Below are 16,640 nucleotides of genomic sequence, written 5' to 3'. Positions count from 1 at the left end.
GAGATTACATTTACCATATGGAGTGCGTTCTTCATGGGAAGATGCTAACAGCGCTGTTTATGTCATTCTATCTTCATCATTCATTAAACATGAAACAAGGAAAGAATGACATAAATAATGCTAATAACGTTTCTCAGAACGTATCCATGCGACCATGGTGCGCAGGATGTAGCTGTTGCGTTCTTCCGGATTAATATTTGACGCATGCGCAGAAACGCTATATATTAGGCACTCATTTTTTATAAGCTTGTATTAAGGAGTTAGCATTCTAATAGTATATTCATGCAGGGTGTTTAATTTATAAGTGCAACATTCATGGGTAGATAGAGCGGACTATAAATTGAATTGAAAAGTTTTCTATCATTTTGCAATTTTTTCAACAATTAACGAGATATTAATTTCTAAAGATCATTGAATAAGTGTGTATTCATCCGGCAAATTCTATCGTCAAATGCAAGCGCGCGGCATGATAGGATTGTTGAGCACAAAGAGACATTTTTTTCGCTGCTCATGCGTTGTCGATTGTTATAAACATTTTTCCGCATGCCTAGCAACTTATGACGGTCTTGCCGCGCGTTTATATTTGACGGTAGGACGTACTGTTAAGTAATTTTTAGAAATTAATATCTTCTTAAATATTGCAAAAATCGCAAAAACTGCAAAATGAACTTTTGATTCAGTTTTATTCGTTCTACTTATTCATAAATGGGATTACCTAATATTGTCAAACACCCCGAATAAAAGTCTGTTATCTCGGTAGTCAAGTAAACAGGAAAAGAAAAGCAAATAGTAGGGAACATTAGAGAACGAGAGTAAGTTAAAAAATAGGTTAAGAAAATTGGACGATTCAATTATTTGAAGTAGGTCGAGCTATTTCAAATTTTATATTCGCAATGGAAAACTTGGAGCAGTTACGAATGTTATAATGGTAGTCAACGACATTGCCAAATTTATCATCATCAATAGGAGGATTACATCGAAGCATGCCAAGTTTAATTCTTTTCATTTGAAAATTTCATCGTATACATATTTTTCACTTCGAAAAGTTAAGACTCGTAAGTTTGATTAAGTATGTAATTTTTACGATGGAACAGCTACACGAGCGTGGATCAGGAAGATTCAAATTATCCTTGCGTTTAATGCGAGACGAAGCTAGGCGAATATTTGGCTGTGTAATTTGTGCTCGTCGGTCGCTTATTACGTGATAAAATGTAAATGACGGTTTAAATTGGGCAGCGGTTCCAAGTGGAAATGTAACCAGAGAAATGCTCAAGTCCGGTTCCGTCGGCGTCCTCAGTTTACGAGGCAATTTTCGAGATTCAGAGCGACCGGCAAAATCCGTGAGCGTCGCAGCTATAAGGGTGTCGCAATTGTCGCGGTTTCGTCGTCTGCAATTGCGGGTCCAAAGAGTAAGGCCCCGCCATTCATGCCATACTGCATTGGGTAGTCGTAGCAATTGGACTAATTACCAAGCGCAATTATCCGGAATTAATCGAGATAAACCGCTTAATTATCAAGTCTCGTATAATGCTCGTTTGTTTCTCTGTATCTGTTAGCCGATTTTGGACAAGTGAAATGCCGTTAAATGCGCGCTAATTATCATTAACGTGGCATCGAAGCGTCAAAACTGACGAGGCAAAATGTCTCCGTTTCTGCCCTGAACACTGTAGGAAGTTGCAATTTAAAGATATTTAAATGTAAATCCGACGTAATCAACGTATCCAGTATGAATTATGTTCGGAATTTTTTGAAAGACGTACAAAAATGTTTCAGTAAATATCAAATTCTTGAATACTAATATTTTAGACTTATAAGTCCGTGCATAGACTTTTCTTTTTAATTAGAGCATATCTTCTTAATACAAAATAGATATATATAGAGATATATATGCTACAGTTTTACAAAAGTTAAATTGTACACATTTTATTTTTTATTATATAGAAATAAAACGCGCAAAAAACCACAAGAGAACAAAAACCGAGGAATAAATGCTTTGTGAATATCTATAAAAAAGATGAAACAATAAGTTACAAATATAACGACAATCAGTATAAAAATGCATATCGATTCCGAAAATATTTTAATTGATATCGGAATATATAGTGAGTGTGATGGTTTAATTAATTCGCCGCGAGATACGTGATTCTGTTTTGGACATTTCGTCATTTTACCAAGATAAGTTCTTAACGGAAAGTTATTTCGCCCGGCTCATTCCATCGTACGGTATCATTCATGATGTGGTTGCGACACGAAAGAAGCGACCACGTTCCGGCAAGCCAATTAAGATTTACGAATTTCAAGCAATGACGGGCATCCATGACGATACCGTTTGGACCGACGTTTCGCCATGAATTTATCGTTTTATCGTTTGTACTGTCGTATCAGCCGCGGCGATACCGTGCAAAAGGCCGCTTCGACGTATCCGAAGCGGATTTATTTGCACCCGGAAATAGCCATGAGTTTGTATTTTGATGGCGTATTATACGACAATAATTTATCGCGGTCTACTTCTTCACTTTCAGGATTAAAAGTATCTATCGACATGGCATGAACAATATGATTTATCGAATTTAACATCGATTATTATAAATTTATTGTCTTTCTGTACAGTTTCATTTTTTCTTGCAGAGTAATCGCAGCCAACCAGCCATTGGACTGAAACAGACGCCGAAAGCGCGGGTAAGTGTTTGTATACTTTTTATATATAATGTATGATTATTTCTTGCTTGAATCTATATCCATATTTACTATAAAAATTTATGTTATTTTTGTTGCCCAATATATTATTTTATGTTGTAACATATAGTAAATTTTGATATACTTACATGCGTAATACATACTATATCATATTCGTTATTACAATTAATTCTGCGCTTTTAAGAAAATTTCTATAAAAGTATATCAGGAAAGCAAATAATAAACCTGACTGTAGAAACAACAGTACAAACCTAATCTAATAGAAATTACTGTACACATTGTAGAATTTTCCACAGCAAACCTTTTACAAAATCTAAGTTAACTAGGGTATATTAATCATACGAATAAGCAGTTATTGAATAATACATATTGAGTTCAGCGATAAACGTAACTACATATTACGTGAAAACTTAAGTTAAAATTTAACCTCCATTGCTTATTTCATGGTCTATTTTTTTACGTGATAAAGAAATAGAAAATAGGGTGTATTTATCTATCTGAGATATATTATTATGAGAGAAATATTAAAGTAGGGTACATCTGATGGCACGTATACTTCAATTTAAAAAGAAAAATTAAATTAATGAAGTGTATATACTATATTTTCAGAGTTACACATTTTGTAGATTATTGTATTTAATTAATTATTTCTATTATTGTTGAAATAATAATATTGATAATAATACGAATCTATTTTTTTATGACAGTAATCAACTATGAATGAAAAAAATCTATTTTCTCCCCCCGCCCTCTCTTTCTCTTTTTCTTGTTATAGATTTTTTTTGTTCATTACTCTTTCTCTTATGTATTTTTTCACCTTCTCAACTCGTCCCATTCCGTCAGTCAAATGAAAGTCGAAGGACTTGGAAAAAGGGAACGCTGGGAATGCACGGTAATGTCGACGGAACGACATGAAATCGCGCAGTGCAATTTCGTGAGATTGCTCGCGGAGGCAACTTGCCGGGAGGACTATCTTCGTGAAAAAGAGGTTCTTGGAAGGGCACGAGGATGCGCGTATTTTTTTTTTTGCATGATTTTAAGGTGTATTTTGTTAAAAAAATAAATACGTAATAGTAGAACTTTGTAGATGAGTTCTAAATATTGTTTATATAATATTTATATTATTTTCTCTTTCGATAAAAAAATTTTTTATATGAGTGTATACGTATAAAATATATATACGTGCTTAATGAGCTGAATAACTTTGCATTAGAATACCTTTGCATTAGAATACCTTTTCAAAAATTCAACTATTTTCGGGATATAAGCCAAAATAAGTCAGATCATCATCGATATGAAAATACAAATAAAAAATACTCCTTCCCATTAAAAAAAATTTTTTTATTGATAGTATGATAACCTAACCTAACTTAACCAAAGATATTTAAAGTTACTCAAGGTTATTAAAATATGTCCCCTCTCGTTATTCTACAATTTTGATTACACTTGAATTGTGATTACACTTTATGAGCTTGGATTGATGCATCAATCGACTGCATCTCATCAATTAGTAATTATCATGGATTGAGGGCTTGATCCTGTAGTTTAATTTGACTTGGTAGGATAAGATTGTGCCCTCGAGGTTATATCATCGGCATACATAAGGCGTCTCTGAATGTATATATATATATATATATATATATATATATATATATATATATATATATATATATATATATATATACGATAACATAAAGATGCTAAAATATTTGAAATATTTTCGGATTTTTACGTATTTATGCAACCTGCATCATAATTTACAAAAAAATATTTTCTATAGAAATAAAATAATTTACATTAATATTAGGTAATATTGTCTAAATCAAAGATTTTATAAATTATTTAATACATTTGATTTATTATAGTTATATAGTTATTTCATATTGCTTATAATTTGTTGGAAAATTTAATTTTTTATATTGAAGTTGTAATTTAAATTTTTCTAAATTTATAATTTTTTAATGTACGTATATTTGTAACGTTAAATAATTGTATGCAAATATAACACAAATCCTAAAATATTTTATATAGATGATGAATAAATATAAAGGTTTGAAATAAATTATTTTGTTTCTTCGTCGTAAATGTAAACATCTTACAAGATTATTATATTTTAAAGGATCGTATATATGAGAAATACAACCTATAGAAATCAATGCTTTAAACAGTTATTATTTTTAATGTCATTTGGTCGTTCTTGCTCAAGCAGTTATAAAACATTATTTACAATTAATCGGAATTGCAATGTACTGTCTTATCTTTTTACAGCTGTACAAATTTACAATACAATAATAGTAAAAAATACGATCTCTTCCATTTGCTTTTGTATTCTTTTTTATAATCGAAAAATATTGAAACAGATTGAATAATTTAACTTCTTTTACAACACTGATATTTATATTATGTTTATAATGATACAAAACATAAATCAATGGAAAAACAAGAAATTAATTTATATTGTAGAAACATATAAATATTAAAATATTATATTATTTCCATATAGCTTTTTAAATCTATTGTATAATAAAATTATAAAATCACAACTTATACATGTATACATATAATTCTATTAATTTGTTTATATGAAAAGCTTAAACATTTTTTATACATATATATATATATTAGCGAGTGATTAAAAACTTATAAGTAAATAAAAAAATAATAATATTTTTCACTTTATGAGATATTTTATCATTTTTTAGGTAAAGATTCGAACAGAAGAAAAGATATGTTTGTTGAAATTAAGTTAAAGTTTTGTACAGCTTCTATACAAAATGCGTAATAGAAAATAAACGTGTGCAATAAAAATAACTTACAAAAATGTACCTAAAACGTCGCTTCATATATAACTATGTTTTCCCAATTTTCTACAATTTTTGTAACGCTCTGACGTACTATTTTCTTCGATTTCACGTCAGAAAGTTGAAAACTATCACAATACACTTTATTTATATCTTATAATATTTTATATAAACATTATTTTATATAAACAAATAAACCGTGAGAGAGAGAGAGAGAGAGAGAGAGAGAGAGAAAGAGACATTTCTCATAGATGTCTTATCGATCAATCAGATTTATAATTACACACATTTAAAAACATTATAATAATGACATTAAGATAAAGTCATTTAAAAAACATTCAAATCTTTGTCTTATCTGAAATAATATTTATCACGGTATTGACCGTTAATGATTTAATATTAGTGAATTAAGTTAATGAATTAATCGACATTGAAAGTTTCTTATTAATAAATTCTATAGCATATTTCTATATATTTAATAATTGAAAAAATATTATCTTAAAAAACTTTATTTATGCGAATAATAAATAAAAAATTATATTATTTGAATTGTCCTCATTCTTCAACGGTTTGTTTAACAAACCTCGCGGAATGTAAGATTGTTATGTTTATAATCTCAAACGACGTAAAGTATAGGATAGGATAGTCCGAGAGATAAACCGTGGAAATTAAGAACAACGGCAGTTAAACGCATACTCACTACTAACTGTAGTTTCGCTAACACGTTCTCGTATTTTTCGTATGATGCGCGTCGCAGCCTGTCGCAGTATTTTTTCCCAGATGACAACGGCTGACATTCTCGAGCCGTCCAGCATGTTTCATGATCTCGTAAATTTATTTCGTTCTATTCTCTGACATTTACCGAGATGCGCTTGACTCAGCTCGTTATGTTCAAATCTCAAAAGCGATTCAGCTCGTTAGTTCGAGATTTTCCAATCTAGGATAGCTTATCTTATTTCTTATTATTGAGAAAGAAGTTAATTTTTTTTTAATACATCTTTATAAAATATTTTGTAGAATATATCTTTATTTTTCCTAAAATTATGTATAAAATAAGAGATGCACCGGATATTCGACTAGTATCTGGTTTCCGGCAATATATATATGCCTCTGAAATTTTATATTGAAATGAATATATTTTTTAGAAATGTAACAGTAATAATAAGTTTTCAAGATATTCACACCATGATGCGCATTATTTTAATATAAAATTTCGGCCGCAAATATTGCCGGAAATCAGATACTAGCCAGATATTCGATGTGCATTCCTATATAATATATATTATATAAAATATTCTATACGTTCTATATATTTTTATTTAAAATTCTTTGATTAATGTAAAGAAACTGAATGATTTAATAGCTACGTTCAGCAGAAAAAGCAGCTTTGCAACTGTTGTAAAATTCTTTAATATGATTAACTTTGCTCATAGTATTTCACTGGATCTAAATGTACAAATCAATCATATTCAAGAATTTTACAATAATTGCAAAGCCGCTATTTCTGCTAAACGCAGCCAATCTTACAATTAATTAAAATTCTTTGGACATTTATTTATAAATTTTTATTATTCAGTTTTATTTATTTATAAATTTTTATTATTCAGTTTTATATTGTAATGGACTTAATTTCAAAGTATAATTCTTACATTTTTAATTTTATATATATAATTATATTATAATAATAAATATAATAATTTGTTATTATTTTATTTATGCGAAAATTTGTTGTTGGTACAGATATTTATACATGAAAAAAGATATGGGAAGCTTTAGACATCGTGTATATATTTAATCTAAAAATATATCTGAAGTCTCTACAAGAAATACTACGAGGTTTTTGCATTTTCTTGTGTCTCTTTTCCTTGCTCCGTATTTTTCTTCTTTTGCGTCGACAGAACTCCACGTTCTACTTTCTCGTTATTAGATCTCTTTTCTGCTTCTAATGTATCTCGTGACGAGATGCAATGATTTGTCGTATACATCAGTGCTTATAATGATTAGTGTTTGTTATGTTTTCTCTTATTAGATTCCGTATCTTCTACAGTTAAATAGCATACTGTGCATCGTATATTTCTTGGTAACGTAATAAATTAGTTGGTTTGCTAATTACAATTACAAATGACTAGGTGATCTTTTCGCAACCTCACTGAGTGTCGCTATAATGGTTTTGCCCCTCCAATAATTTACCCTCCTCTCAAAGTACTTACTCTCTTCTTCTATATGCACTCATTCTACATATATACTCCATCACCTCATAATATGCAGGTAGCCAAGTATGTAGAATATAATTTTACAGTGTTAGAATCGATTGAGTTTCCTATATTATGTTCAAGCTTGTTATACTTGGTCATCGTTCGCACGCAGAGTCACGACTAGAAGGGAACTTTGAAACTGTGAATTTAATCTGGCTGTGCGGTACATCGATCGTCAGAGCTAAGGTGATCGAAACGTTTCTCGAATGTTTACATAGAGCTGCATTCTGGCAAGTCATATGTATTCTCGACACGTGAAATTCGTAGTATCCGTAGAAGACACAACGTTGTGGAAATCACGGATTGTATTTTGTGTTTGGTTCGAAATTCAGCGAATACATACACAAATCAAAGTTATTTCTTCGCTCGTATTTCGAGATAAAGTCGTTGACGGTAATTGTTGTTTGTCTCAGGAAATGTCAAATAAACGAGTTCTGTTACGAACCTTTTAAACTAGTGTTTTCTTTAATTACATTGCTATAAAGTAGGTAAAAATATAACTTTTGATACGGAAATTGATATATGTATATTAGTTAATTAAAGTTCGAAAAGACTATAATATAGTATATATGCAAGTACATATATAGTGTATATTATAATAGTAATTCAAGACTAAATTATTTAAAGCAATGAAGACCCAGCTTTGACTGTAATAGGCATTTTAAATTTCTATTATTGATTGTGTTTCTCACATATGCGGTTTAAAATAAAGATTCTTAATATTGTTTAGTTAATTAACTTGTAATTTACACATATATATTAAACAACGATATCATATTTTCATAGATCAAGTATATCGTGAAACTATTTGTTAAATTTTTATTAGAGTTTGTAATTAAGCTGTAATTCTTTAATTTCTTTTTTCAATATTACACAAATTATAACAATTACATAATTATAACAATTACTCAAATTATTTATGAAACACAATTTCTCACATTACACAAATTATAACAATTGCACAAATTATTTATTAGAAATATTTATTACCTATGATTAGTGATTTATTTCAACTTATTTCATAAGAACTCTTCAGAATAATTCATTTACGAGAAATCTCGTTACTTTTTAGCAATGATGCATGCCATTTTATTATCAGAATAAAATATCCATATAAACAAATGTTGAATTATGTTTGTTTTTGTTTCTTTCGGCTGCAACAGCTATGAGAGAGAGAAACATTCAACAAACTTAGCTTCTTACTTCATCCTACCGATGAGAGTTACTAAAACGAGCTCGTAGGAATATATTCTTTAGCAGGATTTTTTCTGGTGCAAACTCTACAGTATTCATCTTTGTGAATCTGTTTGCACTACAAACAATATCTATCACAGTTTTCCCGACACAGCAATTTGCAGAATAAAATTTGTTCTGTTTACAGAAATTTGTTTTATAGTATAGAGAATATAAAATCGGTCATCTATCTATTCTATATCTTTGCATTTATACGTGTATTAAAATAGAAACAATTTATTTATTATAACTTTTAAAACAACTAATTATACTGTAATTGAACTTTTTACAAGAGATTGCGCAATAAGAGATTTGCTAATAAGCGATGTGTTAAAAGCAATTTTACTGAGATAAACTTTCATTATTTACTTGAAAGTAGCTAACTTTTCAGCTAACTATTTGCTGTTTTATTTCATTCTATATTTATATTTAAACTTTGCCATGAGAAAACATACGTCGGTTTCCGTTAACTTGTCTGATCTTTCTATTCTAGATGACAAGAACTTTAAGAAACGAATGTGCGATCTCTTCCTTCCGTGGCGCATTCATTTTGTAACATGCTCGTTCCTTTCGTTGTATTTTACGGAGTAGCCCCAGCTGCCGGCCGAAGGAAAGGCCGATAAATCTCAACCTGCAACGGCAGAGACCGTTGTAATAAACCACCAGAGCGACGAAAGCCGTCGGCACTAGCTCCGTTTCCCTTTGCGGGTATTAGGGATGCAAAAACGTATATTTCAAAATTCACGAAACGTTGCTCAAGTTAGAGCACAACACTAGTCGTGTTTCTCGAAACTGTGGAATCTCGCACGACATAAAGAAAACTTCGGAAATACGTTGTACAAACTGAAACTTCTTTCTTGACCGTAGCTAGTAAGATCCTGTGCTTTGGAGAGAAAAATACTTTCCGATTACAAGAATTAAAAAACTTTTTCATTAGTTGAAAACTCTACTATTAATAAAGATCATGGACTTTATTATCAATTCCGTATTGCGGATCCAAATCCATAAAACTCTATTTGTATTGCAATTTTATTCTTACACAATCAAAAAACTCACATGGGTAAAATATAAACAAAGCTTTCGTACACTTTCATCAAGATATATTGTTTAATGCTTCTGTTTGCTTTATACGTGTCCTATATTTTCGTTGTTGAATATATCCAATAAAACATACCTACAATTGAATTTTATCTCGATTTACCGTGAAAAACTTTGTTATGATTGAGAAAAAAATGTATCTTTCTATTCATTTAGTGCTGTAACTAATTGAAAGATATTTTAAAGATAAATATTAAAACAAATTAAAATGATCAGCAACAAGGATTTTCTTCTTTTCTTTTTATTTTTCTTCTATATAATTATTTATAAAAATAATAGTTCGTTTAAAAACATATTCAACACCAAATGAGAAATCTTTTTGAAAACTTTATGTGTTTAGAGGAGATAAAAGAGAAACTATATATAGATTTATAATAAATTCTTTCACGACGTACAATTTAGCTCTTATTCCAGTTCGACGATCACCTCCTTTATCGAAGGATTAAATATTTTCTTCTTACGAAGAAATTCCCAGCCGTCTTTTGTACGCCATCTTTGTTGCTCCTCCTCGAGACGTTTCCTGATCCTCGAATTCCCGGTTTTTGTTTTGCCACTTTCCGAGTTTAGATCCGCGTTTTCGTTTCCGCTGTTCTATTTCTCACTTCTTATTCTTTGTTCATTGGATATTGTCTTCTTTTTCTAGCTACTACTCTTTCATTGCTTTTTCATGAAGGAAGAATTCAAATAGTATCGATTCTTCGATTCTACCGAATAGTCTTCCTAGATAGTCGAGGTTTACGTTAGAGCGATAGGCATGTTTAAATTTTCATTTAAACGAATGCAATCATTTTTATGATTCGTTATTTCACATCAACGTTATTTAACTTTCAACATTATTCTAACGTAATTTATATATTTTACGATTATAAAATTTGTTACTTGTCAATGATTTTCAAATTGTGTATAAAATTGCTTCTATTGCCCGTTTTTCTAAATTTTCTTTAAGATTTAATTTATAAATGTAAAATTAGTTTCAAAAGAAAATGGCAAACTGCAGTGATACATTAAATTAATATAAAATAGTTTTTAAATCAATCAAAGCGCAGCTGAATGGAAAACACTAATTGCATCGGCTTATGGTAACTACATTTAAATGCACAAGTATTTCTTGAATACTCAAAATAATCCATTTTGCTATGAATTATTGCATAATTTATGATTGCTTTCTAAAGTTTAAAAATAATATTAATTAAAATATTAGAAAAAATATCTTTGATTAAAATTTGAAATCTGGAAAATTCATGTATATGTGTATGTGTCTTTAGTTAAAAAGAAGAAATTTTTGTTACAATATTTTAGTTCAATATTGCAAGAAAAATTGGATAGCACCTAAATAATATCAAAAGATTTGCAAAACTTTAAGAAATTATACTCATGTTATTGAAATTCATTTAAAATGTAATAACTGTGTGTATGTTTCTGTAGGAATACAGTTTTACTTCCGATTTATATTTGTCAAATTGTTTAACATAAATTTTATACATAGATAATAGCAGAATCATTAGACGGCGAAGGGAATTTTTGTCGAATTTTCAGGAATGTCTTTTATACGACCAATTTTCACATAAATGGAAGCTCCAGATGGTCCATAGCAATACAAACAAATAGCAAGAATTGTTTCTCGCGCAGCTTGCAAGTGTCTTCGAATAGACGTATAGCAGTAAAAGGTCTGCAATAAAAACAATCTTATAGCCATTTTTAGATGCGAATAGATTACGCAAAGGAGAATGATATTTCAATTAATGGGTAGTTGTTGATACAAAAAAGTATTTCTACTTCTATTCTTGCAGTTGATGTCTCTGATATTATTTAATATTATAATTTTAAATATAATTTTCTATATATGCATCTAAAAAGTGTACATGTTAAATAGTTAGTTGATTGTCAATGTTGTTTTACTCTATGCGTGAGAGGAATATATCAAAATTATAATGTTTATATATTTTAGTTTTTCAATAATGTTTCCCTCGATTTTATTTTGAAAATTCCAATATTTTATTTACGCTCTACCGCGTATGAGCGCGTTATTGGTTTCATACAAGTACATATATATAAAACGCGCTCGATTTTAACAGGAAAGCAACAAAATCGGAATTCTATGAGTGGGGCCATAAATTTTTGAATTAATAAATAAGGGCTATGACAATGTTGATTGTGATCGCGGATGACAAGGTGCAGTACATCTAGATTATAAACTATCATCACTCGACATAACTTAACTAGTCGTAGATGCACTAGCTGACTAGCGTGAAGTGACTGCGGTTAAGAACCGACCTCGTCTTGATGGAAAGCATGCTGCGACAATGAATATCCGTTGTGATGTGTGAGAAATGAACAATAATGTTCAAAATAAATTTCACGAGATTGCTTTATGATTCAAATGCATCAAGTATTTAATAAATGCAGTCAGATTTTGACGTAAACAATTTCATTTCAGAGCTTACTATATTATTTTTAACTAGCTGCTTATTTTAACGACATCTAATCCTAATCAAGAAACTTTCATAGATGCGGCAACAATTAAAGACTTAGAAATTTTTGTTTCTTTACTGTCTAAATTTATTTAACTAATAGTTATTGTCAGTCGTAAATAAAATATTTTACAAGTGTTAATTATTATCTTTTAATTATTATTAACAATTATAATTTTTATTTTACGTTGTATTCTGTTTCTCTTTTAAATTAATTGAAATTTTTAGTCTTATTTTAATGTAATTTAATAATTAATGCATTTATGATCCTTAACTATGAAACGGTTATTGCGTACAATAAAAATTCTTTTTTTATTAATAACTTTTTAATGAATAACAAACGGCAGAAAAGGTTAATGATCTTGACCTTCTTGAGGGTCAAAATTTCTATCAGTTATTCATTTCCATCACTCACGCCTTCGTATACTGGGCACTAAAGATCACGCATACCTCTGCGCTTGTTTACGTTGCGATGAAAAGTTAAGAGGCTTGGATGTTGGCTTTCCAGCCGCGTCGAATAATCAACTTTGCTGACCTAGAAAGTCAAAAGGGCTTTGCCGTTTTCCCTCACTGATGGGTTCCGTCTTATCCTCTTCGTAGCTTTCTCGAGAATATACTTCTTTTTCTGTCTGTCATTTCTCGTTTATTCGCACGTTTTCTCAATATCGTTGCTTATTTTCGTCCGTCTCCCCATTTTCAGCTTTGCAGCGTCTCTGTACTCACCGGAACAGCACAGTATCAGGATCCAGAGCGTAGATATGGTAGTATAGATAGTTAAAATCGCGCGCACGGGCAGTGACTGAAAACTTCAATATTTCGGTTCTTGCACCGAGAAAAGGAGACCGGAAACGAGTGAAAGATATCGGCAGATGTTAAGAGATCGTATAAATAGAATGGAATTGAAGGTCGTGGAATACTTTTGGTAGTGCAACGTGGAGAGATGTTGTGTAGCTTTTCAAAGTCATCTAAGTTATGATATCGTACATCGATTACTTTCGTTCGAACTATCATTCCAAGAAAACGAGTCAAGTATATTTACTTTTCAAGAATATTAATTGCTTCTTCTTATAAAATATTATCGATATGTCAAATAATGTTCTATGTTTAAAAAATTTTCTTGTTCGTCAATAAAAAATTTATATTGATTGTTAGTATTTTCTCAAATATATTAACGATCATGAAAATTACTATTGGTTATACTTATTAAATTATTGTCTTTTTATTGGACAAGTACTAATTATAAGAAGAGCAATTTCTAAATCTGCAATTGAATTTATAATATGCACGTGGCGCAAAAATTAATGAAGAAATTTCTTTCCCTTCGTCATTTTCAACGCTTTAAATATTGTAAAAGGACCATTAATACTACTAGCTTAGTTATCATTGTACCATCTCTTACCACCATTAGTGGACTTCTGTTTTCATTCAACTTTTATGTAAGCATCTGTCCTTTCTTTCATCCTTTTAGTATTCTCTATCTTTCTTCTTTTCTTCTAGAGGCAAGTTCCATTTCACTCTTCGATTCTTTGACTTAATTATCCAAGTAGTAATTTTTCATGCTAATTTATTTGCATTTAACAAAGTGGAAATGGTGTCGATAATGAATGTAAGGAATTATTCTGACTGATTAATAATTAATAAGTCAAACTTGGATAGATTTACAATTGTGAGAATTGCATTTAAAGAACGATATGAAAGGTATACAAATAACAGTATTAATAATACAATAATACAAATATTAGAGAAATCAATGGTATTAATACTGTAATAAAAATGTTTTGTATAAATTGTATTATCTTGAAACAAGTAAGTTCTAGTTGACATCAATTAAAAGTAACTTAGCATCTATGTTATAATTTTGCACTCAGTATAACTGTTACGAAACATAATGTAAGTATTATATTACATTTATACTGTTGAGTGCGAAATTATAACATAGGTGTTATAAATCGTTATGTATGTGTTATTTTCAATTGACTGAAACTGATGTTGACTAGAATTATTTATATTTTTATTTACACATTAAGATCGCAACGCGAACGTTGATCATAATCGGATTTATACGTAGAAGTAAGAGTGGTTTTTCTCGTAAAGATCAGCTTATCGAATATCTATGACTATTTTATTGGCGTGAGGAATATATCGAACATTATTGGCATTCAGCGAATATTGGAATAAAAGAAAGTAAATTTTTCACAGAAAAACCGTCTGTAAACCTTTAAGTCAGAAAAACCTTTAAGAATTTAATCGTTCTCCTCGTCTCTGTCGCGTTCATAGACATCACTAGGGATTTATAGTCCGGACTTTTCCGGACTAAAACGGGTTTCGTGCATTACCTGGCACGATAGACGAGGAGCACGAAGTCAAGGGTCCCGAGCTTAAATCGAGTTTACTCCAATATCGAATTTCGCTGGAAGCAAAGTCTCCGGTGTATTGTCTTGAAAAACCGGAGACACAATATCGCTAGAGTTACTGGTTGAAGGTATTATATAGTTCACATTTACTTTACAAGAGCCAGCGAAATTTTGTCACCGTTTGATGAGAACAACGATCACATCAATCGAATTTTCAAGTCGAGTTATTTTATAACATTCACCTTATCATTCGTACATTTATAATTTACGTATAGCATAAAAGTTTAAAGGGCATATAAAATTATAATTTATTGCAATATCGGATAAAATGAGATGCAGGGTGGATAAATTTTGACAACATAATTTTGTTAACGCAATCTACAATCACATTACATTTAACACGAAGTTGAGTAGTTGGCAAAAGTTACGATAGCTTGCGTCTTTTCATTTAGTTTGCAATAATTTAAAGTTTATGTATTGTTGAAAAGAGGAACAAAAAGAACCAAATTTACATTTAATTTTATTAGAGACAAATTCATATATGAAGAAAACGAGATTCTTTATGTTCTTTATGATATTGCCATCTCGTGACTGAAAATAAAGCTGCAGCATACACACGAATACATCTGCGTTTTGCTAACGATTGTAGAGAGCAGGAATCTTCTGTATCGACATCCAATGCATTTTCTGCTATAGATGCTTCAAGGTTAGAAATACGAGCTTACTTGTGCCGATAATTCAGTTCTCTAAATCATTGTATGTGTATATATGATTGTTTTAAATTAAAAATCATAATTAGAAATGTCGGATATGTCACACATTGATCTCTTGAACGTTTAATATTGTTACTAATTTGATTAAAATTTTAATAAACATAATTTTCTTATAATTCTGAATATTTTATTTGTAGTTTTTATTTAGTGGGAGATCTGTTGTGTCTCAAAGTACTTTTAAATTTTACAAGGTACTTTACCACTTAACTCACACCGAGTTAAATAATATTCAATTAGATAGAATTGAGAATTAGGTGGACATAAAATTGTTTCAAGCATATATAGTTCTTTTAATACATTGTTTTAATACGATTATTACATTGTTTATTTCTTTGTCACTCACCTTATCATTATACATATCATTTTCGAATCTAAATATATAAATTATATTCTTTGATGTATGATAGGATCATGTATTTATTATTAACGGAGGGATATTTTATTCTTAAATCCAAATCTCCTATTGTGTGACTCCTTAAAGCAAGGATATCGTTATATTATCGTTGCAGGTTTCATATTATATTGATAATAAAAAGCTACACAACAATATATAACAATATATAACACTGTTGTTAAAATCACAAAATAAAGATCTAAAATAATATAATCTTGGACATCAGTTTTGTGTTAAATATTATTATACGATATTATTAGCATTGTGCGCTACGTATATAACATAGAAGGAATAAAGATTTATTTTAAACGTATAAATATACACACAATGAGTTTACATATGTTATTCTTATCTCAATACAATACGTCAATGTTATTTAATTCAAGGGAGGAAAGTAGAAATTATTGATTTAATATTAATATTGTTTTATTTTTAATTGCTTAAAATTGCAATTAAGCATGTGAAAAATATTTTTGTATTGTTAGAAATCTTTTTTAAAAAGATATGTTTGTTCATGCAATTATTATTATATAAGTCTTTATCGTAAATAAAGTACATAAGGAA

General features: G+C 29.7%; 1 protein-coding gene across 1 annotated transcript in view; it reads left to right on the top strand.

The window, feature by feature from the left end:
* LOC105153748 (uncharacterized) overlaps positions 1-16,640 on the top strand; it is a 292,829-nt gene that overhangs the window by 12,193 nt on the left and 263,996 nt on the right. The window contains exon 2 of the mRNA XM_011068775.2: positions 2,629-2,679. Coding sequence (XP_011067077.2) covers positions 2,629-2,679 — 51 coding nt within the window. The remainder of the gene's footprint in view (positions 1-2,628; positions 2,680-16,640) is intronic.

This window comes from Acromyrmex echinatior, chromosome 3 (assembly GCF_024713525.1).
Source record: "Acromyrmex echinatior isolate Ae372 chromosome 3, ASM2471352v2, whole genome shotgun sequence".
NCBI classification, from domain to species: domain Eukaryota; kingdom Metazoa; phylum Arthropoda; class Insecta; order Hymenoptera; family Formicidae; genus Acromyrmex; species Acromyrmex echinatior.
The sequence above is the reverse complement of the archived record's forward strand: the minus strand, read 5'-3'. Positions and strand labels throughout refer to the sequence as shown.